The sequence below is a fragment of the Macaca nemestrina genome, chromosome 9 (assembly GCF_043159975.1).
Source record: "Macaca nemestrina isolate mMacNem1 chromosome 9, mMacNem.hap1, whole genome shotgun sequence".
Taxonomy (NCBI): Eukaryota; Metazoa; Chordata; class Mammalia; order Primates; family Cercopithecidae; genus Macaca; species Macaca nemestrina.
In genome coordinates this window covers 140,065,366-140,092,657 of record NC_092133.1, presented here as the reverse complement: position 1 = coordinate 140,092,657, position 27,292 = coordinate 140,065,366, and the positions used below count along the sequence as shown (strand labels likewise).

The following is a 27,292-nucleotide window of genomic DNA, read 5'->3' as shown; positions in this document are numbered from 1 at the left end:
ACAAAGATTCTTTAGATAACAGGGTGCTTCCAAAAAAAAAAAAAAAAAAAAGAAATTTCACTAATAGAAATTTTTTTTTTTTTAATTTCAAGCAAAAAGTTTCTGCTTGATTGAGGCTCAGTTATCACCTGAACAGAATGTACTTCTTTATGTACGTGCTAATTATGAAAGTCACAGGCATTGACAGGTACGGTACCCAGCCCCACCCAGGCAAACGGCTCCGACGTGTTTCATAAGTGAGACAAGCCAGTGCAAGTTTTTTTTTTTGTCTTTTGTTTACCTTCTTGCTTAATGGAATTGTTATGGCTAAGCACACAGAAGGCCAAAAAAGGAGTTTTCCAAACCCAGCAAATCAAGTGCTTGGATTCCGAACTGCTGAAAGAAAACTGCACTTCCCCTTTAAGCAAAATGAAATGAGTTCCTTAGGTAAATGTATTCATCAGCTCAGATTTAAAAAAACAAAAAACAAACAAAACCAGTTATGTGAGCGTTAGTCATTGCTCATTTCCAGGAAGATCAAACAAAATACCAGCCCAGCCAGACTCACATGTGTGTATATATATATAAAGCAAAGAGCCACACCCACAAGCCTGCAGCTGGGTGAAATATCAGCTGTCCACGCTGTGGTATGCCAATTCGGGGAAATTACTCCTCGGAAAAACTGGAAGAATCTACATGCTGGAAAAAATAGCTTCATCTGCATAAAAAGTGTTCTACAAAAGAATCCCTGTGGTTAGCTCACTCTTAGGTTAGATCATCTAATAAGGCTGAAATTCAAAATCAAAACCTTAGTGTGTCCGAGTCCAGCCTGGGTTCCAGCATTCTGTTCAGGCCCCTTCTGAACGGCCAAAGGTGCCCCATTCCAGACCTGCCCATTTGATGGACAGAGCGGACAGCCCGGAACAGATTCAAGCAAGAAAGTCCTCCGTACATCGTTAAATTAAAGATAAAGCCTCTATAAAAGTTAGGTTATAGTTTTCATTTTTACCTCCTTTATGGCCATTTTGAAATACTTCTTCACAGGCTGTGGAATTTTCTAGCTAAACATTCTAGTTTCTCCTTAAAAAAAATATTTATATATTATCTATATATATAATATATATATATACACACACATACACATACTATACACACAAATATACATACACAAGAATTCTGCCCACTTTTAAAAAAAGTAGTATACTTTCTGTATTACCAACAGATAGCTAGACAGATATGTGAAACTTGTGCCTTTTAAGCAAATACATTAACATTGGGTTTATTTTTTTATACTTCTGTATCTTTAATATGTGTGAAAATGTTACATATTAAACACAGCCGGTGTGTGATCTATACAATTGTTGTGCAAGGTCTATATGAAAGTCTCAAGGTGGCAGAATTGGTCAGATTTTTCCATTTTCATGTTTTCCATTTGAACACTGACAGTCAAGTTGTCGAAAGTATTGAACAAATACTGACATGTAAAGGGAGTTTCACTCTATGTTTTTGTGAAGGAGGACCTTAAAGAGATTTTTTTTTTTCTGTGTTATATGTTGATACAGTACACTGCCAGGTGAAAAAAGAGCCTTAATTAAGCATGCATCGCCCACACCCCTGTATGAGACCCCCACATAAGGGATCGCTTGCGTAAGGCACCATTATGAAGGTCAACAGTGCATTAACAGCTAGAAAACCAGAAATTAGTCCTCAAGGCATAAATAAGAGAAACATAGCTGCATGAGAAAACAGTTTCTAAGCGTTAGTGGTTTTATCCACCCAACTGAGAAAAATTTTAGGTTCTTAGTCTAATGAAACATTAGACCAATTCCCGGCCCCAGCTTTGTGACACTTAATACGTGTCCAATTTCTTCAAAGGGCATCACACAATTCTCCAAAAAGTTACTTCAAATTCAGAAGCATTTAAAAATAATCCTGTGTTGCACAATGCCTTTCTGGAAGGGGAGTGTTACAAACTCGGAGGGGAAAAAAATTGTAGATTGCCAGGCCCGGATGGCTAGGGGTCACTGTATTAGACAGACTGGATCTTAGCTGCTCATTAACTGGAATCAGTATTGCAGTCCTGACTTAAAAATGGAAAAGCATATAGTTCCCCAGACCATGCATGACTTTTTGTATTCTAAGGAAAAGTTAAATGGTTGTGTTATATTTGTAAATACACAGCTTATACAATGGGTTACAAATGAGCTATGTTGTAGCGTGTAGAACAAGCTACTTGACACATTGCACATTTAATAGCTGCACCAGACACTAAGAGCTCCTCTCACGCAGAAAACGGGGAGAGAGGCTCTCCCTCCCCACACCACTCGCCACTCTGGGGTCCTGAGTTCCCACGCCCACCCTCCAAGATTTTCCTTTTTTTGTTTTTTTTTGTTTTTTTGATTTTTGTTTTTTTCTAAGGTGCAGACACCCCCTCCCCCCACCCCCGGAAATGATTGGTGGTCATCTCATCTCATGGTATACTCCTTACACACAAAACATTCAAACTACTTTTTTTCCATCTCTTGCAGTCTTGCTAACCACAAGGAAAAAAAGTTGGCCTCATCATACAGTCAGTAATAGATCCTCAACATACAATCAACCCAACCATTAACATTCTCAGTGCGCATGCTCACGGCAAAGGCTTAGGCGCCACTTGGAAGGTCGGGTACCAGTGGCGAGTCCAGGATCACCCACATACCATGCACCACGGGTGCTATGCCGCTTCTTACAGGACTGTTTTAGCCCTCAAAAGACCTTCCAAGGAGAGGCCCTGGAGGCAACTGGGTAGGGTGCAGAACGGCATGCTTTGGCTGGAACACGCATCCCTCCTTCCACGGCCGGCTCTCAGCCTGGAAGCCTTTTAGCCTACAGGATCCACCTCTCTGCTCCCTCAGAGGTGCCTCTTCATGTGCAGGGCCAGGTGGTCAGACCTGGAAAAACACCTGCAAGGGCAAATCAGAAGCACAGAAGTTAGGTTTCCAACCCTCGCCAGTGTTCCGGACCAGCGCCCTCACCTCCCTGCCCTGCCCAGCCTAACCCCCTGCAGGGAAAGATGTGATTCTCCTCCCAAGCCTCATCAGTGTCTTCAGGGACAGGAGACACCAACTGATAGGAATGTGAATTAAGAATGTCTCCCATCAGTGGCCGGAGGTTCTCTGGAGAAGCTGAACGGACTTCATTTCTAATTCTTCAAATACGAAAACTGTTGAAAGGCCAATTTCCAAACACTATCAATAAACGGACTCCAGTGTCAGGTGTACCTGGAACAGCTCTTCCTAACCACGGCCAACGAGCACACCAGAAACTTTCTAAAAAGTCCCAGGCTTGAAAGGAAACGTTCACACATGGGAAACCGTGTGCCTTCCTTCCCACGTGCCCTGCACGCCTACATAACCCTGGTCATCACATTCCCAAGGCCCCACGCTCCCTGCCCAGCGCCGTCCTCAGGCACGTACCTGTCACAGTGGGAGCATTTAAAAGGCTTGGCCCCGGTGTGCTTTCGGAAGTGCCTGGTTAACTCATCACTTCTTGCAAAACGCCACTCACACCCTTCCCACGAGCATCTGTAAGGCTTTTCTCCTGCGGAGAGAGCACAGGACAAGCGGCCCGTGACTTCACTGACCCACAGACAGAAGGCGGAAATCCAACCCCACACGCAGTGACGGGATGCGAGGTCAGGGACCCAGTGGCTTCTGGCATTGGTAACACACTTCAAGGAAGGACTACAACTGGCAGCCTCGGAGAGACAACAGCAGCTCTCTCCTGACCCAGTCTCAGGCCTCCCACTGCTGTCCAAGGGACACGGCTTCGGCAAGGCCTGTGGTGCTGTAATCAAAGTTAACGTGAAGAATGACCACAACTCAGACCAGCAAAATGCTTGCGGGACAAGGTGTCAGCCTGCCGGACCCACGGCCCCCGCAAAGGCAGAGCTATTGCTTTCTCTATGGTAACTGTTTCTCCCAAACACACTTCTGTTTCGTACTCACTTCCCTATGGAATGAGTCTCTGCAGTTTCCTCAGGGACGGTCACCTTTCTACAGAGCTGCAGTGAAGAGCTTCTGGAAAGCCCCAGCGCAACGCCCTGGAATCATTCTCTAAATGGCAATCCAACAACCGGGTTCACTTCATTCCTTGGTCAAATCATAAATATGAATTTACTACAAGTGCTACCTGAGAAAACAAAGTTGCCAAGCCAATCCTAGGGTATGCTGAGACAGGCCTGGGCCTGGATTTCAGGCCACTTGGATCTCAATCTCAGCTGTCACCAAGCCTGTCTGGGACTGACTCTCAGCAATTTGCTCTCCTGATAAGAGAAGAGTCTGCATCACGTGATCGTTAAGACCTTTCCCAGCTCTAAATTTTCTGATTCCTCACCAATTATCCTAGAAATATGTCAAGGTATTTTCAAATAGTACTTTCACCTAAGGTACGGCATTTCATTAAGAAATTGTTTCAAGCGGTATCAGAAACAAAGGCTGCATGAGACACACAGAGGTTCTCAGGAAACACCCGCTGATCAATGCTGCTGCTAACAGAGCAGGCCGGTCCCACCTGGGCCTCGGGTCATCAGCATCAAACCCACACACTCCATGCTGCCCAGCAACCCTCTGTCCTGACCCGAGTTCCATTTAGGAAACCCAAGGGCAACTCGAGGTAGCCTCGCGCGTGTGCACCGGTGAAGGGGCAGCGGCCTCGGAACCCGGGCACTGCTACGGGGGATGGAGGTTTGGGTGTCCATGGAGAAAAGGATCTAGTCTCTTGTTTGTTTAATCTGAAAACTGTTACGCATTTATCCAACTCAAAAGTCCAGTCTTTAGGATTCTACTCTGAGCTCCACAAAGACCCAATGCTTTGGTGGAAAACATCTGAGGAAGTGAGGATTTGTCTGCTCTGACCACATCCCGTGGAGCCAGCCCTGGCTCCCTCCAGGGCTGGTGCAGTGCAGTGGCGCCCACCAGCGGCCGCCCTCCGGGGCCCGCGTGGGCACTGACCTGTGTGCGTCCGCTGATGTGCTTTCAAGTGGGAGCTTTTGGTGTAAACTTTCCTGCAGCCGTTGAAGTGGCACCGGTGCACCCTCCTCCTGCCGTCGGGGGAAGCATCGCCACTTCCCTTGTCACCTGGCTTCCCCGAAGTCCCGCTGCGCACCTTCCCTGGCGAGGGCAGCTCCCCAGGCACACAACCCCACAGTTGAGAAGGTTCCCTGCTCAGTTCCGGAGAAGATGGAGGCGTGGAGGTGACAGAGGAGCTCAATTTTCCCGAGCTGACCAAAACTTCGCCAATGGGGTCAGAGGTAAACTTGGCCGTGGGAGAAAGTTCCTCGGAGCTGTCAGAGGATTCGCTGCTGACATCTGAGTTCAGGCTGTTGGTCTCTAAGTTGTAACAAAAGCTCGGGCTGATGAGAGTGTCCTCTGGAGGACTGGAAGATATCTTCAGTTCGGATTCCTCCTTTTTCTCCCGAGCCAGAATGATTTTGGTCCACAGATCTTCCTGGCTGTCAAATTTGATTTCTGAGGCTGAAACATAGCAGGGCTCACTCTGGAGGTAACGTTCCAGCTCCAGGCAGGTCTGTGCAAAATGAACCAGAGAAGGCACGTGATTGCTATGGCGACCAAAAGTAAAAGCAAAAGCAATTTCCAAAAACATGCAAGAATGAAGGACAGATACATTGCTGCCCGATCACTACAGGGGCAAAACCTTTCATAATTAAGCATCCATGTCCTTACGGAAGTTAGAGGAAATCTGTTTCTAGAATGGTAAGAATTCAGAGGAAAAGTCAGAGGGCGAAACCTCTCCTGGCTTTCCCAATGTTGGGTCAACGGCCACAATGAGTGATGATTACTAAGCCGGTTTTTTTTTGTTGTAGTTACCAGTGTTGATGTTTCTCATGAAACCACAGGAAGAGAACCGGCCCCACACACATACCCCCCCAACAGGTTCAACCAGATTATCTGACATTGTCAAGAACCATGTGTTTTAAGGAAAGCCCCAGCCATTCACCCTTCACACCCCACAGATACCCACACAACAGGACAAAAAAGACTGCACGGCACACAGCGTGTTCTGAGGGACCCCCTTGGGGACACGTCTGACAACGCAGGGCCACACTCGGGGGAGAGGAGACAGCAGCTGTCTGTATTCAGGGGCATCGAATGGAGCTGCAGAAAAACCACCCATTTCCCGTGCAACCCAGACCGCCTATGTTTTCACAGGATGCCGTTCCCAAGTGCAGGCCCTTGCATGACACAGAACTTTAATTACTTCTACAGTGGTCAGAGAAAAACAAGGAACTTCAACAACAGGAGTGCAGAAATAATTCCAGCATGGCCATCTGCTATTGTGAAGGATGCAAGGGGAAATTACTCCACGGCCCTGCTGGGAGTCCCACAATGAACAAGAACTTTATCTACTGGCCAAGAGTACAACTGCATGAGTCATCACTCTGATTTCTTTCACGCAATGCCAAAGGAGACTTCCTTTTGAAATTCTGATCAGCAGCCCAATAAGGACCCAGTTCAAATGGACATGCAGTGTGGCATGGACAGCGCCCCTTCCCCAGCCCCGCAACCAACCTTTCAAGAAGCTACAACTGCCGAGATCAGCATCCCCTCTCCCCACCATTTCAAACTTTCTAGCCACTGGAAAAGAAAAATGGTAGGAAACATTTTAGGATTAAATTATGTCTGCCCTGATTTTCACGAGGATCAGTTGCCTGCATGTCCATATAAGGTTGTCTATACTACTGGCAATTCTACAAATTGCAGTTTCTACACCACTCTGCTCTGGTGAGCACATCATTTTTCCCGGCAGGGACTATACTGAGCACAGCCCACCCCGGGGGCTCAGGCTGACTTAGCAGTGTGCCTCTCTCCTGCCACAGGCAATCCCTCCCCCTCCCCAGGCTCGCACACAGCCAGTGTGAGCAAGCACACGGGAAAATCGTGGTTTCCCCTTTCCCCCGAAACTAGGCGTCTGAGTTACAATGCACACTACAGCGTTCTGAAGAGGGGCAGCAGCGATATATCTAATTGATTTTCCAAAGAAAAAAGAAAAGCACATTTATGGAGATCTTGTTAAACTTTAATAATCCGGCTAATTTAAAATCTCCATTACGCTGATGAGCACCCGGGACCTGAACGAAGCTCTGGGAGAGTTTAAAAGCCTCCGAAGGCGACCAGGAGCCAGGTCTGGCCGTTTGCCCAAATCCCAAATGCCCGAAGGAAACTACTTAGATCAATTTCAATCACGTCCCAGGGAGCAGCTTCTTTGAGGAGAAAAAAAACAAGAGGGGGAGGGGGAAAAAGGCAGGCGAGGATTGTGAACAATTAAGCAGGCGTGTGAAGGTTGCAACACCCTGCATTTCATCCTCCTTAAAGCTTTCGAGGCTTGGAAACCCACAGCCTCTATTTGATCTGGCAATTCACTTTGTGACGAAAAACAAACAGCACAGCAGGGCAGGGAGACAACAGTAAACCCTCCTGCGATCGCTGGAGAGACAATGGGACGAGTGTCAGTCTCTCTCCCCTCGGGCGATGCTACCGATAAGCACAGGGACATGGTAAGTTTCTTAAAATTTCCAATGCCCCCAAATTCCAGTTCTACGACAACGTCGGAAACCGAGGTCCTTTTTCCCAAGCTAAGACTTGAAGCAGTTTGGACGGGCTCATTGTCACAAGACTGACAAGTCACTGGAGTGTACACAGTTTTGTTTATTTTTATTTTTCTTGGTCAACAAGAGAAGCACGTAAGACAAATAAGGCAGATCTAGGGGAAATGTTAGGCATTCCAAAGAGGGGAAAACACATTGGAAATGGTCTAGAGTTTTAAAAAACGAAAAAAATTAAAAATAAATGAGAGAGCTGGTCTACGTTCTGCTGGCAAAATGTGATATTTTAAAAAAAAGCCGTTATGTACAAGCACCAAAAAGCAAAACAAAAACAAAATCTTAAAAAAACAAAAAACAAAAACCTTGGCAGGCAGAGCAAGTTGGTCCCCATGACAAGCTCCAGCTGTGGCGTCTGGAGCAGGGACAGGCTCCGAACTCGTGCCAGGGGCTTGGCCGGGCTGCGCCGGGAGTTGGGGCTTCCCTGGGCGGACGCTGCTCGCGGGCTGAAGAATCGATCGGAGGGGGCGCTGCGCCCGATCCCCCGGTGACAGCGCGGGGCCCGGGCCCAGCGGACCGCAGGGAGCACCGGGTCTGAACCCCAAACAGCCGCCCCTGCCCGCGCCCCCTGCCCCGGCGCCCGCAGGGAACGCGGCCGGCTGCGTTTACCTGTTGCCAGTACTCCTCCAGAGACGGCAGCGCCGAGAAGTAGCCGGTCTCGTGCACGATCTGGAGCTCCTGGAAGATGCTGCACATGGGGAGCACGTCCATGTCGGGCCGGGTCGGACTGAGCCCGCGGTCGCGAGGGCGGCGAGGCGCGCGGTGGGAGCCGGAGCCGAAAGTCTCCCCGGAGCGCAGGTGAAAGTTTCATGCAAACTCCAGGCTCGCAGAGACGCCCGGCCGGACCCTCCCGCAGCCCGCAGCGCGCGGAGCCCACACAATATTTGCAAACACCGGACTGACTGCAAACGTAACCCCTGCAAAACTTCCCTATTCAAAGCTCCGCTGCCAGCCTCCCCCTCCGCCCCCGCCTGGCTCCCCCCACTCCCCCTCCCCCCACGTGACTCGCCCCGTGCCCGCCCCGCGCGCGGCCCAATCCCGTGGCTCCCGGCCCGGGGGCTGCGCGCCGATGATGTCAGCTCCGGCCAATCGCGGGCGGCGACACACAGCGGCCCCGCCTGGCGTGACCGAGACTCTCCATCACGGCCCGCACCATTGGTTCAATTCGAACTCTGCTCGTTCTGATTGGAGAGTGGCCTCGCAGGCTATTTTTAGCAGGGTATATAAGGCGCGGGCGGCGGCGCGCCGGAGGAGTCCGCGCTGTGAGGTGCGCGGCCGAGCGCTGTGCTGCGCCTGCGGCCGGGGCTGAGGGATCCGGGGCTGGGAGAGCCCGGGCGGGCCGCGTCGCCCGTCCCCAGTCCCAGTCCCCCTTCCCTGCTGCCCGGTCCCGCCACCCCGCGCCCGTCCGGGTCACCAAGCCGGGCCCCGTCGCCGCGCGAGTCCCGGTTCCGGCAGCGCACCCCGCGGGCGGCCGCCCCGTCCTGCTTCTCTCGGCCGTCAGGTCCCGGGGCCGCCCCGTTCCCCCGTCCCCCTCTGTGCCCGAGGCCGCCCCGTCCCCAGCTGTTCCCTTCTACGCCCGGGGCCGCCCGGTCCCCAACTGTCCCCTTCTACGTCCGGAGCCGCCCGGTCCCCAACTGTTCCCTTCTACGCGTGGGGCCGCCCCGTCCCCTACTGTCCCCTTCTACGCCGCTCTGTTCCCCTACATCCCCCGGTCCCCCTCTCTTCTCTAACCTTGGGGTTCCCCTCTCTGTCCCCCTCCATCCCTGAGCCCCTCTCTGTCCCCATCGATTCCTACGTCCCTTCTCTCCCCTCTGTCCTCAGGTCCACCAGAGTGGGGGAGGGGAGCACGCAGGCTCCCCTTGGAATTGGGAGAAACGTGTTTATCTTGTAGAGGGCGATCTCAGCCCTCACCAAGGTTAACAGCTAGGTTTTCCCATGAATGTGTAAACAATTTAAATTAGGTGGAAGCCGACATTTAGTGTGTGTGTGTTTTTCCATATAAATTATCTCCGAAAATATACCGTCATGTTGATTTTTAAGAAAAATGTCGAGAACGCTAACCAGAGCATTTTTAAATCCAAAATGGGAAACTGAATTGTAACTGTATTATAGTTTTTGTTTCAAAATAAGAGTTTAACGGACACTAAACATTTTGAAAGAATGGACTAGGAAAAAAAAAAAAAAAGGGTTTTGTATGTTTAATTTTAGAGAGTCCGGCAGAAGCCTGTGGCTTAAGACTAGGTGGGGACCTTAGTGAGTCTGGAGTGGAGAAGGGTGGTTTGTCTTGTACCTGTGGTATGTGGGCTGTGAAGGTTGTGCAGAGTGAATTGACAGTGTTCTTGGCCAGTGTTCATCACATTTACCCCAGCAACCGAGAGCCAGGACCAGCCCTCCTTGGGGACCTGTACCTTAACTGTTTCCAGGAATGCAAATGGCTTTGTTTTGAACCATCTACAGATTTACCCAAGTGCCCACTGACCGGGCCCCAGTAACTGGCAGCCAAGAGCGTTTGGGCAGCCGTTGTGTTGGGGGCAGGGTTCGCTCAGTAATTAGCGCTTGTGACCTTGGCCCCACTAGTTCCAAAGTAAGCAGGAGTGTGGAGCAAGTCCCCCGCTGAGGGCCAGGCACCCTGGATCAGGGGGAGCCGGAGATGAAGGGGAAGGCTCTGTGTGGGCCAGAGAGGCCAGGATGGCTGCCTCTGCAAGGTGTGTGGGCGTCCTGGTGAGCGGGTGTCCCAGCTTATCTTTGGGACAATTAATTATTAATTGTCAATGTTTTTTAATAAATCCACATTCGTATAAAATTTAAATTCATCCTTGTCTCTTAACATACCTTGTCCGGCAGTATGAAGATTATATCGTTTATTTTTACAAGAGGGAACCTGATTAGTCATAATGCAGATACAGTACAATAGGCATTGTCGTTTTCGGAAAAAAAAAAAAAAAAGATTTAAAAACATGGTACGTATGAACACTAAATTTCAAATAGAATAGATCCCATGGCATCGTGCTGCACTCATTAACCATTTAACACATATTAGTCACACCCTATGACTGGCCAGGTATTGGTACACAGAAATTTACAAAACAGGCACAGGTAGGCTGCCAGGAGAGTGCAGATGTTTGAAAACAAAAGTCCTTATTGCTAGTACCTTACATCCACAACTGGATGTAACCAGTTGGTGAAAAAATATTTTCTTTGATGTGACAAAGAATATATGCATTGCATCTGAACACTAATAGCTGCACCTGATTTTTTTAAGAAGAGCAACAAAGAATCACAGAGGGCCAGATTAATTCAGAAGGGGGAAGTATGGCAGGATATAAAAAGATGATGAACTTTACCCTCTAGTTATCCACCCTGCGCGCATGTCCCTGGTCACGTTATTTAAATAGGAGATTAAAATGGCCGTTAGAATGAGTTTGGTATAATCAGAAGAATTAATGGATTAAAATCCCTGCTTGGTAGCAAATAATAGTCATTCAATAAATTGAAGGCAATGTTTACTTGATCAACATTTAGCCATTTCTAAGTTTGCTCTTGATAATTATTTGATAATCCCTCGCCCCTTTTTTAACAGATGAGTGAATGCAGACAGAAAAATGAAATCAACTTTGCAGGCCACAAAGCGAATCAGAGACAGAGTTGGACCTCAAGTTGTCCAGTAACCCCCCAGGTGCTTCCTCCTCCTGCTCCTCGCTGAAGATCCTTGCTCTGTTTTCACTCTCGCAGTCTTGGAGAGAACATAGTCAGCTCCATTTCTTGGGCGTGACCCTCGTTCTCTGCTCACCTTGAGCCGCTCCAGTCTCTGCCACTGTCTTCAAAAGGTAAAGATTCTTCTGGGTGACAGTCGGTGGCTCCTTTACACATTCCTGGGGGCCACTTCACCCCCCTTGCACCCCGGTGTTACTTCCTCAGTCCCCGCTTACACGTCCCTGCTCTCCTCCACTGTCTTTCCCTTTCCTCCTAGGCCTCCGGGCTGCACTCATTTATTTCATACCAGGAAGCTCTCTTTGCTGCCTCTCAAAAATAAAAGTATACATTTGAAACCTAATTTTAAATGTAATTTAAAAATTAATGGGATGACATGTTGGTATTGAGTACATTTGATTTTCCTGCTCTAGGTCATTCAAGATGGACTCTTAGGGGAAGTCTTACAAATCTGTTCTGAGGATAATTCCAAATAATGCCCCCTAATTATACTGACAGAGAATGTTCCAACTTTGGGGCAAGAAGCCAGTTTTGTTGGTTTTTTTTTTTGTTTTGGTTTTGGTGTCTGTCTGTACCAGTATATTGCCTATTCTGGAGCAAACTAACCTTTTATTTCATCTGTTTATTTTGGGTGTGCAAAATACAATTGTTAAGAAAGTACTTCTGTTTACATGATAGGTCCTATGTAAGTGTAAAATGTTCCTTTTTTATTGAGATGGAGTCTCCCTCTGTTGCCCAGGCTAGAGTGTAGTGGCACAATTTTGGCTCACTGCAAGCTCTGCCTCCTGGGTTCAAGTAATTCTCCTTCCTCAGCCTCCCAAGTAGCTGGGATTCCAGGAATGCACCACCACGCCCAGCTAATTTTTGTATTTTTAGTGGAGATGGGGTTTTACCATGTTGGCCATGCTGGTCTTGAACTCCTGACCTCAAGTGATCTGCTGCCTCGGCCTCTCAAAGTGCTGGATTACAGTCATGAGCCACTGTACCTGGCCCCATGATGTTCATTTCTTAATTGTCTCATTTGCAGGTAGCTCTGTTTAAATAGTGAGTTGCCTTTTCTCTCTGTAGTGTTTTTTAGGAGGTAGATGAATTTTTTACTTAAAAAAAAAAAGGGTTACTACATAACGTGTAAGGTGTAGTGGATTCACTCTTTAACAATTTGTGCTGAGAATAATGAAGGAAAATGCCCTATTGATAGTTTTCAAAAGATGTTGAACTTTACTATCAACATATGCAAGATAATAAATACAAGGACAGGATACCTCTAGGGCATTGGTCGGGGAGAACTTCTATCTAAGACCTTAGTTTTAGTAGCCCTCTCTAAAAATATAATTGTAAAATGGGAGAGCTGTAAAGTTCACCTCACAATAGTGGCTCCAGAAGGAGCTCCCTGTGAAATATCCACAGGTACAAGCTATACCACGTGTGTGGTTAAGATATCCATTCTTTACAAGTTGGTCTGTGCATTCCACACACTTCCCATCAAAATCCCAGCAGGCTTTTTTGTTGAAGTTGTCCTGCTGATTTAAAAATGTATAGAAAATGCTGAAGAGAGCTATATCTAAACCAGTCCTGAAGGCTGAAGGTTTTATATTATGTGTTTCGAGACTTAAAGCAAAATTGAACATGATTGTGTGACACTGGCGTAGATACAGTTAAATCAATATAACAGAATATGGAGCTCAGAAATACCATCATTCTTACACACTTTAAAAAAAAAAATTCAAAAAGGTACTAAAGCAATCCCTGTGTGGTTTACTGAGGTCTTGTATCTGTGGTTTGTTGTATTTCATTAAATCTTGGAAAGTTCTTGATCACTGCAACTTCAAATATGTCTTCTGTCCCATTCTGCTTCTCTTCTCCTTCTGGAACTCCAGTTGCACATGTGCTTAACAGTTGGATATATTGTGCCACAGATTTCAGATGCTCCATTTCATTTTTTCATTTTTTTTCCTGAATATGTTTCTTTTTTATAATTTCTATTGACCTGCCTTCAAATTCACTGATTCTTTCCTATGCTGAATCCTGTCTGCTGATGAGGCCGTTGAAGGGATTCCTTAGATGTGATAGTATTTTGTTATATTGCTTATATTTCCATTTTATTCTTTCTCATAGTTTCTTTCTGCTGCAGTTCCCCATCTTTTTATTGTCTACATTTTCCCCACTAGATTATTTTAATCTTTTAATCATAGCCATTTTAAAGTCCTTCGTTGATAGTTTCGGTATCTTGTTAATCTCTGGGCCGAATTTTATTGATTGTCTCTTAACAATGTGTTGTTTGCCTTGCTTTTTGTGTGGCTCTTAACATTTGATTAAATTGAACATATGTTGAGCAGAATAGTAGAGACTTACGTAAGTAGAAATTTCTCCTGAAAATGGGCACATCCCTTCTCTCTAGCTGTCTTTATAGGGTAGGAACTGGCAAACTTTTGTCTGTAAAGGGCCACATAAGTAAATACTTTAGGCTTTGTGGCCCACAGGGTCTCTGTTGTAACTTGTTGATTCTGCCAATGTAGCCCTAAGCTGGTCACAGACAACAAGTAAGTGAATAGCCATGGTTGTCTGCCGTTAAAACTTTATTTACAAAAACAAGTGACAAGCCAAATGTGGCTGGCTGATTATAATTTGCCAATCCCTGGTGTAGGGATTGGGTCCACCTGGTCAGTCAGTAGTTGAGCTAGGTTTTGGTTTTGTCATTGTAGTTCCTTTCCATGCGTGAGAGACTTGTTAAAACTCTCCAGCACTGGGCTGCTGCTGCCTTGCGATTGACATGGAGACTGGGGTGCCTGGGTGCCCCTCAGTGCTCCTGTTGCACACCTGCTTTGGCCATTGCTGCACACCTGTTGTGATGGAAGTGTGTGGGGAAGGAGATGGGTTCCTGGAGAGGGCAGGGTGGGTTTTCAGTTCTGATCTGAGGATGGCCCTGTGCCTTTGTGCTTTGGGGCTAGAGCTTTCTCAGTGTCCCTGCCTCCTCTCCTTCACCAAGCCAAACTGTCTGTATCTGTCAGAGGACAGGCGGTAGGTGGGAGGGAGTTTCCTGCCCCTCTCCTGGGAAGAGAAGACCCCTGCTTCTTGGTATGTAGGACCTGGGCCTGAGGGAGCATCCTGCTGTTCTGCACTGAGAGGCTTGTCTTTGTTACAGGAGGGTTCTAGAGATGCAGGTGGGGGCTCTGGGGCCTACTGCCTTACCTACTGATCTTCCCCGTGAGCACCTGGTAGAAGCCTGTGGAGAAGAACTTGTAGGTGAGAATGGGATCCCATTTATTCCAAACTGTGGTCCAGCCCAGGCTTACCCATTAACAGATTATTAGAATGGAAACTGCTTCCTCCTCCTACTTTTCCAAAGGCAAAACAATCTGTGGCACCATTTCCCTTCACATGTTTTGGGTGCCTGTGGCCTTTACTCTTTAATAGGCTAAAGAAAAATAAGATTTTGTAGAGTAGCTGAGTTTTTCTTGTTAATGAGGTGGAAGCAATGTTCTCTTGTGGCTTTTTTCCATACATCAGAAGTGGAGTTCCAGAGAAATCCAATGGGGAGAGGAAAGTCTTCAACAAATGATGCTGGGACACCTGGGAAAAAAGGAGGCATACAGACACGCAGAAAGGAAGGAAGGAAAGAGAGAGAAAAGAAAGAAGAAAACAGAAAAGAAAGGGGGAAAGAGGGAGGGAGAAAGGGAGGGAGGAAGGAAAGGAAGAAAGGAAGGGAAGGAGAAAGGAAGGGAGGGAGGGAAAGAGAGAGAGAAACTCAGCCCTACCCCCTCACATTATACATACAAGTAAGTAAAGACAGATGATAGAGTACATAAAAAAGCAGAACTACAAAAGTTTCAGAAAAGAAAAAAAGGGAGAAAATAATGACGGGGGGTTCTTGGGAAACACAAAGCAAAAATTTTTAAAAAGTGATTAATTAGATTTCATCAAATTTAAAACTTTATCAAAAGGCAACACTAAGAACATGAATAAATAAGTCACAGACTGAGAGAAAATTTCAAAAAACATCCATCTAGTATTGAACAAGTATCCAGAATATATAAATGACATATAGAAGTCAATAATAAACATATTTTGAAAAAATTAAAAATAAGCAAAGTATTTGAACAGACACGTCACAAAAAAAGATATGCAGATGACTCATAAGCACTTAAAACTGTTCAACATTTGTTGTCCTCAGGGACATGTGAAATAAAAGTCACTGGAGTGGCTAAAATTAAGAACTTCGACAATACCAAGTGTTGACAAGGACATGTCATGAGCCAGCAGAACTTTCCTCAACTGTTGGTCGGAGGGCAAAATGCCACCAGCTCTGGAAAAAAGTCTGGCTGTTTTTAATAAAACTAAACATTCACCTATCCTCTGACTCAGTTCTTCCATTTTCCAGGCATTTAACTAAAAGAATTAAAAGAATATGGCCATAAAGAGATTTGGTCAACCTCATTCATAGCAGTTTATCCGCAATAGTCAAAAACTGGAGCCTGTCCAGGAGTCAATGACCGGAAGATGTGGTGAATTGTACGATGTGTGGCTGCTCATCAACAGAAGAGCCTGCAGCAACACGAGTGTGTCTCAGACGCATTTGGCCTCACATGCAAGAATGCCTACTGCAAGATTCATTTTGATTACATTTTAGAAGATGCACAACTGATGTTTAGAGAAAAGAACCAGCATGTCAGTTGCCATGGTGAGCAGGGGTGGAGATTGACTTGAAAGGGCATGAGGGGGCTCTCTTGACCTGGTGGGCATGTTTAATGTCTGGATAAAGGTTTGGGTTACACAGGAGATTACATTTTTCCCAAACTGATTGGCTGATACTTAAGATTTGTGCATTTAACTTTCTGCAAATTTACCTCTCTCTTCCCCACCAAAAAGAAGAGAGCCATAGACAAATATTGAACTCACAGTAATAACATGCAAGCTGCAGTGTTCAGAGGGGGAAGCATGCTAAGGCATACTGTATGCTTTGAAACTTCAAGAAATTGAGAGAGAGAGAGAAAAAGGGGAAGGAAGAGGAGGAGGAGGAGGGAGGGGCAGATGGCTTGAAGGATGGATCCGTGATTGATGCATGGGTGGATGGATTTATATGCCACAAAGCAAATATAGTAAAATGGTAATTTTCGAATCCCAGTGGAGGGTGTTTGGGTGTTCACTGATCCTTTAAACTTCTCTTTATATTTGAAAGCGTTTCTGATAAAAAGTTGGGGGGAAATATGCTACAGCAGGGAACATTAGGTGCCCTGCTGCAGTGCACCTTGGTTAATGAGATCTGGCTCCAAATTCTGAAACGTAATAGCCATGGGACTTGGGTAAGTTATCCAGCACATCTAAACCTCAGTTTCCTAGCCTATAAGATAGGCTAAAAATTATGCCTGCTGCCTGTACCTGCTCTCTAGGCACTCTACAGGCCCTTCTTTGGTACTAAGTTATTCCTCCCAACAGCATACCATGGAGGCCATTTCTATTGAACACCCTGCTGTACAGATGAGACTGAAGCTGAAAGGGAGATGAAGGGAGGAGCCAGGATTTGTCTGGGGTACCTTTGGTTCCAGGCTTGGCATTTTTGCTCACCATGCTCAGGGCCTCATAATTTCGACTGAACCATTTTGTTGAAACCTATGTTGATGTTGAGAGGAAGACTTAAAGCCAGGTTATTTTGGAGTTAACTTTAGAATCCCTGTCTTTGTAACTAATTATAGCTATAGCATGCAGATTTAAGGCATCTAATGAGTCAGTAGAAAGTTCGTACTTGAATAGAGTGTATTAGTCTCATGTGGCTGCTGTAACAAACACCACAAACTTAGTGGCTCAAAACAACTGAAATGAATTCTCTCAGAGTCTGGGGGCCAGAAATCTACACTGAGTCATGGGCAGGACCATGCTCTTTCTGGAGGCTCCAGAGGAGAATCGGTTCCTTGCCACTTTCAGCTTCTCGTGGCCGCATTACTGCAGTCTCTCCTCTGGTCATGTTGCTGCCTCCCCTTCTATAGGTGTCAAATGTATCTCTCACTTCCCTTATAAGAACACTTGTCATCAGACATAGGGCCACTTGGATAATGCAGGATACGCCCCTGTCAACCTGCTGAATTTAATTACATCTGCAAAGATCTGTTTTCCAAGTCAAGCCACGTCCACAGATTCCAGTGACTTAACATGGATATCTTTGGGGAGGCCATCTCTTTGTTCTGCCACACTCAGCAAAACCATATAAATTAACGTGTGTTCTGGCTGGGCGCGGTGGCTCAAGCCTGTAATCCCAGCACTTTGGGAGGCCGAGGTGGGCGGATCACAAGGTCAGGAGATCGAGACCACAGTGAAACCCCGTCTCTACTAAAAATACAAAAAATTAGCCGGGCGCGGTGGCGGGCGCCTGTAGTCCCAGCTACTCAGGAGGCTGAGGCAGGAGAATGGCGGGAACCCGGGAGGCGGAGCTTGCAGTGAGCCGAGATCGCGCCACTGCACTCCAGCCTGGGCAACAGCGTGAGACTCCGTCTCAAAAAAAAAAAAAAAAAAAAAAAAAATTAACGTGTGTTCAATAGTGCTTAGCAGTAGAATAATGGATTAAATATTGCAAGATATTATAGGCAAGAGGTAAGAAGACTGTGGACAATCACAGTAAATCTTAAGCTGATATCATAAAGCCAGACTCAGTGGAAACAAGTGTGAAGACTACAGCATTTCCCAGTAACTTGATATGGATTATTTAATGTAATCCTCAGGATGGCCCCACCACCTCCATTGTGAGTAACGAGGAAACCGAGGCACAGGAAGTATTTATCTGGCTCAGCCACCCAGCCTTGTTAAGGAAAGGTCATAAGGAAAGGTGACACTCAGTGGGTGTTCCACATTGCAACCCTCTGAGATAAATGCCACCATAATCTCTGCTGTATAGACCTGGAAACTGAGGTGGGGGAGAGGAACTAACATGCCAGAGGTCACTGACTGTCACTGACCGGCCGGTAGAGGAGGAGGGAGTCCAGGAGCTCACAGGGCAGCTCTGCAGCCTTGGACAGAGTAACGGGCAGGGATTTGAACCCGGGATTCTGAGCCCAGAGGCTGAGGCACAGCCACTGCTGTGTAATAGTAACCAAGAGAATTGAAAGAGAAGGTTGCAGACTTGTTTCCAAGGATTATCATTAGAACTTGGTACCAGGGAGATGAGGTGAGCCATGGTCCTGTCTCCAAGGAGGCCGCAGTGGGCTGCGAGTCCTGCAGAGGACACTTAGTGCTTCACTGTGCTCTCGGGCCAGATGCCCTTGGCACTAGGAAGTGCTGTGGTACCCCTATGGGGATGGTCACTCATCCGAATGCCGCTGCTTCCTCCATGCCCTTCTAAGTTAGCCAGGAGTGTGTCTTCCCTTGTATTCACTGAGAGCCTGAGCACCTGTCCCTTGGACTTCCCCAGTGCCCTGAGCAGCACCCCCCTTGCTGTCCTCTCTCACTTTCTGCAGCAACCACGTGGTGCTCTCATTGCGGATCCTGAGGATTCTGCACTGGTCTCCCTGGGCGCTATGGATCCTGCAGTCTTGGTGGATTGCTCTGCCTTCCTCCTAGGTCTGTGAGCTTCTAAGGGAAGGGATTGACTTCCATCTCCACATCCCATTGCCACTATGGGACGTGCAGAAGTGGACAGAGTTGATAGCTTGAGTCGGAAATGCAACTCATTTAACTTCCTGCAGAATGGTGCTTGGGAGGTAAACTCCCTGAGTTTTTGCCTGTCTATAGGGGTACTGTTGTCTTTTATGTCTTGTATTACAGCTGTTTGTGAATATTTCTCTTCCCTCCTAGACTCAGTTGCTAGGAAATAGTAATTGAGTCTTCAGCATCTTTCTTCCCTTTGCAAATGTCAGCAAGCACTCACCTTAAGAGTTTTAAAAAGTACTAGTGTTATCTATTAGTCTATAAAGCAGCCTTTAGAAATTAAGATTCAGAACTGTTAGACTTTATAAGACGGCAAAAAGAAAAGGGAAGATTGCCAAAGATTGGTGATTGATACATTTGGTATAAATCTAAAACCCGTCATTGAGTATTAAGTTGTTAAAAAAAAAAAAAAGTAGGGAACATGAAAAAAATTACAGCTGGGTTAAAAGAATTGAAGCTGACAATTGCAAGTAAGATTACAGTTTACCCCTGTAAATTAAATAAGTTATGGTTATATTTGCTTCTGAATACTTTTAATCTTACTTTGGTCAACTGTATTCTAAATAAAATGAGCTACCAGTAATGCCTTCTAAAAACTTAGCAATCACTAAAAATTTTCCAAGGAAATTTCACAAGGACGGGAAACTGGTAGATGGTCTTCAGGTTTGAAGCACCTGCAAGTATGTAATACACTATTTAAATAAACAAATGAACCCTACTCATATTTCCATGGTGTGTCTACCTTCTTGCAGTTCTGGCTTTAGTTATTGCTTTATGTCCTTGTCTCCTCTGTCAGCCTGAACACAAGAGGGTACGTATTCCTTCTTAAAACCAGTGTTTAGTATAATGTCTGGACTCTCCCAACTATTCAATAAATACTTAACTGAGTGAGTGAATCCTTGAATGACGATATGCATGAATACAGAATTTATCCATGAGTTAAAAATGGAACTTCAAAGTATTGTCTAATTATTGTCGGTTGTGACACAATTTTTTTTTTTTTTCTTTTTTTTTTTTTTTGAGACGGAGTCTCGCTTTGTCGCCCAGGCTGGAGTGCAGTGGCCGCATCTCAGCTCACTGCAAGCTCCGCCTCCCGGGTTTACGCCATTCTCCTGTCTCAGCCTCCCGAGTAGCTGGGCTACAGGCGCCCACCACCTCGCCCGGCTAGTTTTTTGTATTTTTAGTAGAGACGGGGTTTCACCATATTAGCCAGGATGGTCTCGATCTCCTGACCTCGTGATCCGCCCGTCTCGGCCTCCCAAAGTGCTGGGATTACAGGCTTGAGCGTGACACAATTTTTTTAATCCATTAATGATTTTGCTTCATTTTCATTCTCTTTTGTTCCCATACAAAAATTTAAATAAACATTGACTCTTTTATCCTTCATAAGTCACAGCTGATTTAATTTCACATTCTAAATGTCTGTACTTAGGAAACTCAGCATGTGTGATGTGGTCCTGAGTAAATACATATCCATGGGATAAATTATATGCCAACTCAGAAATGTCAGATATTTTGTATTTCATTGCATGTGAAGAAGTTGAAGGAAAATCTACTGGACTGTTGAACAGAGGCCTCTAGACTACAAATAACCAATCAAAGCTTGCTTAGCTCATGTGTCAAGGTTGACCCTAGGTGCCCCACTTTTTGTGGATTTCATTTTCATATTTTCTAGATTTATTTCTTCGTTTTTCTGGAATATATCCTGTAGTAACTTCCTGAGGAATGTGTGGAAGGTCGCCTTTCTGAGTCTTTGACTCTCAGTTTTTTTTTAATCTTCTCATACGCTTGATTAATAATTTCACTGAATATAGAAATTTTGGTATAAATTTCTCTTGGGCCTTTGAAGATAATTCCACTGTGATCAGATTCAGTTTTGTGTTTCACTTGGCTTTCTGGTTAGTTTTTCTCATTTCTGGTTCTTTTATGCTGGTGATACCTGGGTGTCTATGGTTTCCTAGGCTTTGTCCTGACTGATCTCTTCATGGTAGGAATTCTATCCAGGACTCTGTAAAGGGCAAATCATTTAGAGTATGTGTGCAGGTAGCTGGCCACAGGCTGCAAATTTAACCAATGAAATATTGTCTCCAACATTTTCTCTCGTTTCTTTGGGGGAGAGTGTTTTTGGGAGGAGTGTTTTGCTGGAACATAAATGCCTGAGCATCATGAGTGATGGGTAGAAAATGGGAAAGAGGGTGAGGTTTTGACAGGTACAATTGCCCCACAGATAGAATTTCAATTGCCCTTCTGTCTTCAGCCCTTTCCACCTCCTATACTCCAGTCTGTGTGCTGATCTGAGCACAGAAATTTCTGGGCTTCCTGGGTGGACTGAGGCCTACCTCTTCTGAAAGCCACTTACGGTGTCCCCCAGGCTGCAGACTTCTTGGCCTGCTAACCTTGTGTAACCCTCTGCCACCCACCTTCTGTTTTCTAGAACCTTGTTGAATTCTTGTATATGGTAGTGACTCCCTATTCAATTCCTGTTATATGGTTCTTCTTGTAATGCTATATTTTTATTTCAGTGGGATCTGGAGAGAATGGGGACACAATTATAGTCCTGGTTCTTTAACTTAAACCAGAGGCCCTGAATGTCATCAACAACTAAGTTCAAGAACTCCAAAATGATCTAATTAAACTTGTGTTCATGGTTATGCTTTTATCTTAGCATATAAAATAGATATATATATATATTTTATTTCCATTTTAATGTACTGAGTTTTACAAAGCCTGATAAGCCTAAGACATTTAAACACAGAGGGATGAGAGAAAGAGTGAGAGAAAGAAAGGATGAAATGAGAAGGCAAAGTTCTAACCTTTCTTAGTATTTCAAGAGGAACCCTAAATGAGAATCCTTTCACCAGAGGACCCACATAGAGATTCTGACAAATTTGTACAGGGCCCCAATTTCTGTGGTGCTTTTCTTGAAAACTGAAATCCCCTCCTGAATAAAAGAGATATCCCACTTAGATCAATTCAGAAGATCTCATCTTCTTCCATGCAACTTTCTCATTTCCATCAGCACACCCAGATAAGTCAGAAATCTCTATCTGTCATCTGGTAGCACTTTTCGGCCAGTCAATACTTTGCTCTTCTTCTACAAAGACTTCAATGTGTTTAAAGAAATGCATATTTTGTTTTGAGCACTTACTATGCATTGGCCATTGTCTGTGTCTTCCGGAAGCAGCAGTGATCAAAACAAAGTCCCTCCTCACACACAGTTCATGTTCTGGTGGAGGGAAAAATAAGGAACAGGTAAGCACCTAATGTCTCAGGTGAGGACAAATGCTATGAAGGGGATGGGATGGAAAGTGGTGGGCAAGGGGACTTAGCAAATACGATGGTTATGGAGGGCCTCCCTGATAAGGTGACATTTGTCTAGAAAGAAGAATTAATATCCAGTTTTCTCAGCACCATTTATTGAAGAGACTCTCCTTTCCCCAATGAGTGTTCTTGACAGTTTTGTAAAATCTAAGTTAGATATAATAGATACTTGGATTAATTTCTAGATTCTCTGTTTTCTTCCATTGGTCTGTGTGTCTTTTTTCATGCCAGTATCATGCTGATTTGCTTACTGTAACATTGTAGTCTATTTTGAAGTCTGGTAGTGTGATACCTCGAGCTTTGTGTTCTTTTGTTCATTTGTTTGTTTTAGTTCCTCAAGATGGTTTTGGTTATATGGCATCTTTCATGGTTCCATACAGATTTTAGAATTTTTTTCCTACTTCTGTGAAGAAGGTCATTGGTATTTTTTGATAGGGAGCACATTGAATCTGATTGCTTGAGTAATATGGGCATTTTAACAATATTAATTCTTCTCATCCACGAGCATAAGATGTCTTTCCATTTGTTTGTATTCTCTTCAATTTCTTTCAGCAGTGTTTTATAAATCTCCTTGTAGAGGTCTTTTACCTCCTTGGTTAAATTTATTCATAGGTATTTTTTTTGGTAGCTATTGCAAATGATACTGCCTTTTTAATTTCTTTTTCAGCTAGTCTATTTTTCCTATATAGAAATACTGCAGATTTTTGTGTATTAGTTTTGTATCCTGCAACATTATTTAATTTGTCAGTTCTAACAGTTTTATTTTTGTGACATCTTTAGGTTTTTCTCTGTGTAAGATTATATCGTCTGCAGACAGAAACGATTTTAACTTTCCTCTTTCCATTTTGAATTTGCTTTATTAATTTCTCTTGCCTGATTGATCTGGCTAGGACTTCCAGGACTATGGTCAATAAGAGTGTGAGAGTGGGTATCCTTGTCATTTCCCAGCTCTTAGAGAAAAAGCTTTCATCTCTTTCTTGTTCAGTGTGATACTAGCTGTGGGTCTGACATACATGGTTTTTGTTATGTTGAGGTACTGTCCTTCAATTAATTTATTGAGAGTTTTTATCATGAAGAGGTGTTGGAGAATGAAACTATATCCCCACCTCTCACCCTGTACAAAAATCAGCTCAAAGTGAATCAAAGACCTAAATGTAAGACCCAAACCTGTAAAACTAATAGAAGAAAACAGAGGAAATGCTTCAAGACATTGTTCTAGGGAAAGATCTTATAAATTTTTATGATCGTAAGATTTTTATGAATCTCAAAAGCATTGACAACAAAAGCAAAAATAAACAACTGGGATTACGTCAAACCACAAAGCTTCCACACAGCAAAGAAAACAATCAGCAGAGTGAAAAAACAACCTAAAGAAAATGGGGAAACAATTGCAAACTATTCATCTGCTAGGGGCGTAATATCCAGCATATACAAGGAACTCAACAGCAAAAGAGTAAACAATCCAGTTAAAAAATGAGCAAATGACCTGAACAGACATTTCTCAAAGGAAAACACATATATGAACAAGAAATATATGAAAAAAATGCTCATCACTAATAATCAGGAAAAGGCGAATCAAAACCACAGTGACATATCATCTCACCCTGGTTAGGATGGCTATTATCAAAAAGACAAAAATCACAAATACTGGCTAGGATGCAGAGAAAAGGGAACTCTCGTACACTACTGATGAGAATGTAAACTAGTACAGCCACTGTGGAGAACAGTATGAAGGTTCCTCAGAAACACAAATAGAAATATGACCCAATACTGGGCATTTATCTAAAGGAAAGAAAATCAGCATGTCTAAGAGACACCTGAATCTTCCATGTTTGTTGTAGCAATATTCATAACAGCCAAGATATGGAATCAACTGAGGTATCTGACAACAGATGAGTGGATAAAGAAAATGTAGTACATATGCACAAAGGAATATTATGCAACCATAAAAAAGAATTAAATCCTGTCATTCATGGCAGCATGGATGGAACTAGAGGACATTATGTTAAGTGAAATAAGCCAGAAACAGACAGTTAAACACCGCATAGTCTCCTTCATATGTGGAAGCTAAATAAAAGTTGGTCTCATTGAAGTAAGAAGAAAAGAGAATGTTAGAAGCTGAGAAGGGAGGGGGAGGGGAAGGACAAGGAAGGGTTTGTTAAAAGATATGAAATTACAGCTAGATAAGTTTTAGTGTTCTGTCCTAGATGACTATAGTTAATCACATATGATATAGTTATTGTTATATAATAACTATACATAGTTAACTATATAAGTACACATTAGTTTCAAATAGCTAGAAGGAGGATTTGAAACTATACAGCTCTATATTCTAAAGTTTCAAATAGCTAGGAGGAGGACAGTGAATATTCTCAACACAAATACATGATAAAGGTCTGAGATGATGGCTATGTGAATTATCCTGATACGCTCACCTTACATCATATGTATGAAAACATTATTGTGTGCCCCACAAATATATGCAATTATTAGGTGTCAATCAGATTTTATTTATTTATTCTTTTGAGATGGAGTCTTACTCTGTTGCCCAGGCTGGAGTGCAGTGGCGCAATCTCGGCTCACTGCAAGCTCCGCCTCCCGGGTTCATGCCATTCTCCTGCCTCAACCTCCCGAATAGTTGGGACTACAGGCGCCCGCCACCACACCCAACTAATTTTTTTGTATTTTTAGTAGAAAATGGGGTTTCACCATGTTAGCCAGGATGGTCTCGATCTCCTGACCTCGTGATCCACCCGCCTCGGCCTCCCAAAGTGCTGGGATTACAGGCATGAGACACGGCGCCCGGCCCGATCAGATTTTTTTTTTTAGTTAAAAATGAAAAGTGAAAAGTGAAGCCATGGCTGAAAGTGAGGTGTAGTGTTATCTGCCAGGAAGCATGTGCAGGATATAGTTATCAACATGATAAACAGTTTCTTTTTTAGTCTTAATTTTAAAAGATATTTAGAGATTTTATAACCATTGAGGTATTTCTTTATGTACACATCGCAATTTTTTTATTGGATAACATTTGTTTGTAGGTAACCTCAAATATAAACTGCAGGAGGTCATGAGGACCTATGTAGAACTTCTTGGAAGAAATAAGTTTTCTAAAACACAGCATTCGTGCGTGCATGGGAAGGGCCTTCTATTCCAGTACTTTGAAAGAGTACTTGACTCTGATGGAGGAGAGCCGGTCAGCCACTGCTCAGAGCAGTTTCTACCACTTCAAAAGCCCCTTCAGCTCTCGTATACTTTACAATCCTACAGCCACTACAACATCCCCGTTTTACAGTTTTGTTGATCAGATAAAGAGCCTAGAACACCCCAAGTCGTGTTGGAAGCTCTCCTAGAAACAGAATTCCAGAGAGGCCAGTACCTCCTCCCAGAACTTCCCCCAGGGTTTGCCTCTGTGGTACCAAAGCTCTGGTGCTTGGACCAAACACAAGCTAGGCTGGTGCAGGTTTTGTGGAAGTGTATGCTCGGGTCTTTTCTGATTCACTCGTGATCCTCCCTTGTCTCATTGTGACTGGACACAAACACGGAAACCCTCACAGTTTGGAGTCCAGTGGGTCTCACAAAAGCCCAGAACACCCTGATGTCCACATGGTCATTTCCAAATCTCAAAGCGACATTTGAGTTGCAAAGTTGAAGCTGATGGGGAATCGTGTGTCTCCTTCCCACCTCCAGGATCCCTTGACATGTTTGAAGGGCTCTGGAGGAAAGATGGCCTGAGATGAGAGTTGCAGGCATCATGGCCCAGAAATATAATTGACAGTAAAGGGCTTGAGGAGTTTTCGCTATTCCCTATTGACTGTTATAGAACTTGGAAGCTCGCCTATGGGGCCTGGGATCCATCACCTCTCATAACAGGCATTAAACTGATGTCATTATTCAGTGTCATTCAGTGCCATCAAAACAGGACCTGCTTTTGAAGACCAGCCCGGCCTTGAGCCTGATCTTTGCCATTTGACCAGCCGCCCAAGGGCAGACATGCTTCCCAACTCTTGAATTTCTTCTAAGGACACGCTGACCTGACAGGATTGGTTTAGGATTAAGTGAGATGATGTATGGTCCGATCATAATAGAAGCTCTACTAAATACAAATGCTGCTTTTTTGCTGCTTTCTTACAGCATGGTGACAAATTCTCCTCTGGAAGATCCTGCAGATGTGAAACTGGGTGGAGGTGTCACCCGCTGACAGTGGTGGGTTTTTCTTCCCTTGGGTGGCATAAGGGTGAAGAGCTGGGGTGAGTACTTGGAGGACGGGCACTTGGTTTGGTTCTGTTTTCTGTATTTCTGTCTCTACTGGATTATTGATCCACCGGGTCACATATTGTCCTTGAGATGCCCACAAGCCCCAGGGATCTACCAAAATGTCCCTCTCAACAGCAGTGACTTCCTGGTCTTGGGTTGGGGTCAGTTAGCAGGATCGTGTCCCTGAAGTTCCACTCAATGCCTCCTTCTGACTCGGCACTTGTTCTTCCCACCTGGTCTCAAACATAGGCTATCTTCACAGACTTCTGTGCTTGGTTTCCCCCTCCCCTAGAACACGTCTTGGTTGGGAGTGGAGACACACACACACACAGACCCACAACAGACACAACACACAATCACACAAAGACACACACACACTGACACACACAGAGACAAACATATACATGTTTACACAGATACACAGACACAACACACACAAACTTACACAGACACACACAGAAACATACACTAACACACAGAGAGGCATACATACGCATGTTCATATACATGGACACAACACACAACAGACACAACACATACAACATACACAGACTTACACAGAGAGACACAGACACGCTGACACAGAGGCACACATGTACATGTTCACACACATACACAGACACAACACACACAACAGACACAACACACACAAACTTACCCACACAGAGACACACTAACACATACACATAGTGGCACACATAACATGTTCACATATATACATAGACACACACACAT

The 27,292-nt window shown here is 44.7% G+C and overlaps 1 protein-coding gene and 1 long non-coding RNA gene across 13 annotated transcripts in view; one reads left to right on the top strand and one right to left on the bottom strand.

The window, feature by feature from the left end:
• Nucleotides 1-1,257: 1,257 nt before the first annotated feature.
• LOC105490798 (KLF transcription factor 6) lies at nucleotides 1,258-8,560 on the bottom strand. The gene is made up of 4 exons (XM_011756700.2): nucleotides 8,249-8,560; nucleotides 4,971-5,544; nucleotides 3,435-3,558; nucleotides 1,258-2,921 (listed from the first exon to the last, which is right to left on the bottom strand). Exons 1-4 carry the CDS (start codon nucleotides 8,348-8,350, stop codon nucleotides 2,870-2,872), a joined length of 852 nt encoding a protein of 283 aa, XP_011755002.1. The 5' UTR covers nucleotides 8,351-8,560; the 3' UTR covers nucleotides 1,258-2,869.
• A 152-nt stretch (nucleotides 8,561-8,712) lies between these two features.
• The window catches only part of LOC105490796 (uncharacterized), a 30,785-nt gene continuing 12,205 nt past the window's right edge, over nucleotides 8,713-27,292 (top strand). For 7 of the 12 annotated variants that reach the window (XR_011608350.1, XR_011608348.1, XR_011608341.1 and 4 more), the window contains exons 1-4: nucleotides 8,916-9,140; nucleotides 11,220-11,466; nucleotides 15,729-16,028; nucleotides 26,435-26,550. This is a non-coding gene — a long non-coding RNA (uncharacterized lncRNA). The other 5 variants (XR_011608347.1, XR_011608345.1, XR_011608346.1 and 2 more) reach the window with 5 other exon arrangements.

What these genes read in the sequence shown, in the direction of transcription:
- LOC105490798 (XM_011756700.2), bottom strand. Translation starts at nt 8,350, where the DNA reads ATGGACGTGCTCCCCATGTGCAGCATCTTCCAGGAGCTCCAGATCGTG. An exon ending in TGGAGGAGTACTGGCAACAG is followed by an intron (nt 5,545 to 8,248) that starts GTAAACGCAGCC and finishes CATTTTGCACAG; the next exon opens with ACCTGCCTGGAGCTGGAACG. An exon ending in AAATGCTCCCACTGTGACAG is followed by an intron (nt 2,922 to 3,434) that starts GTACGTGCCTGA and finishes TTGCCCTTGCAG; the next exon opens with GTGTTTTTCCAGGTCTGACC.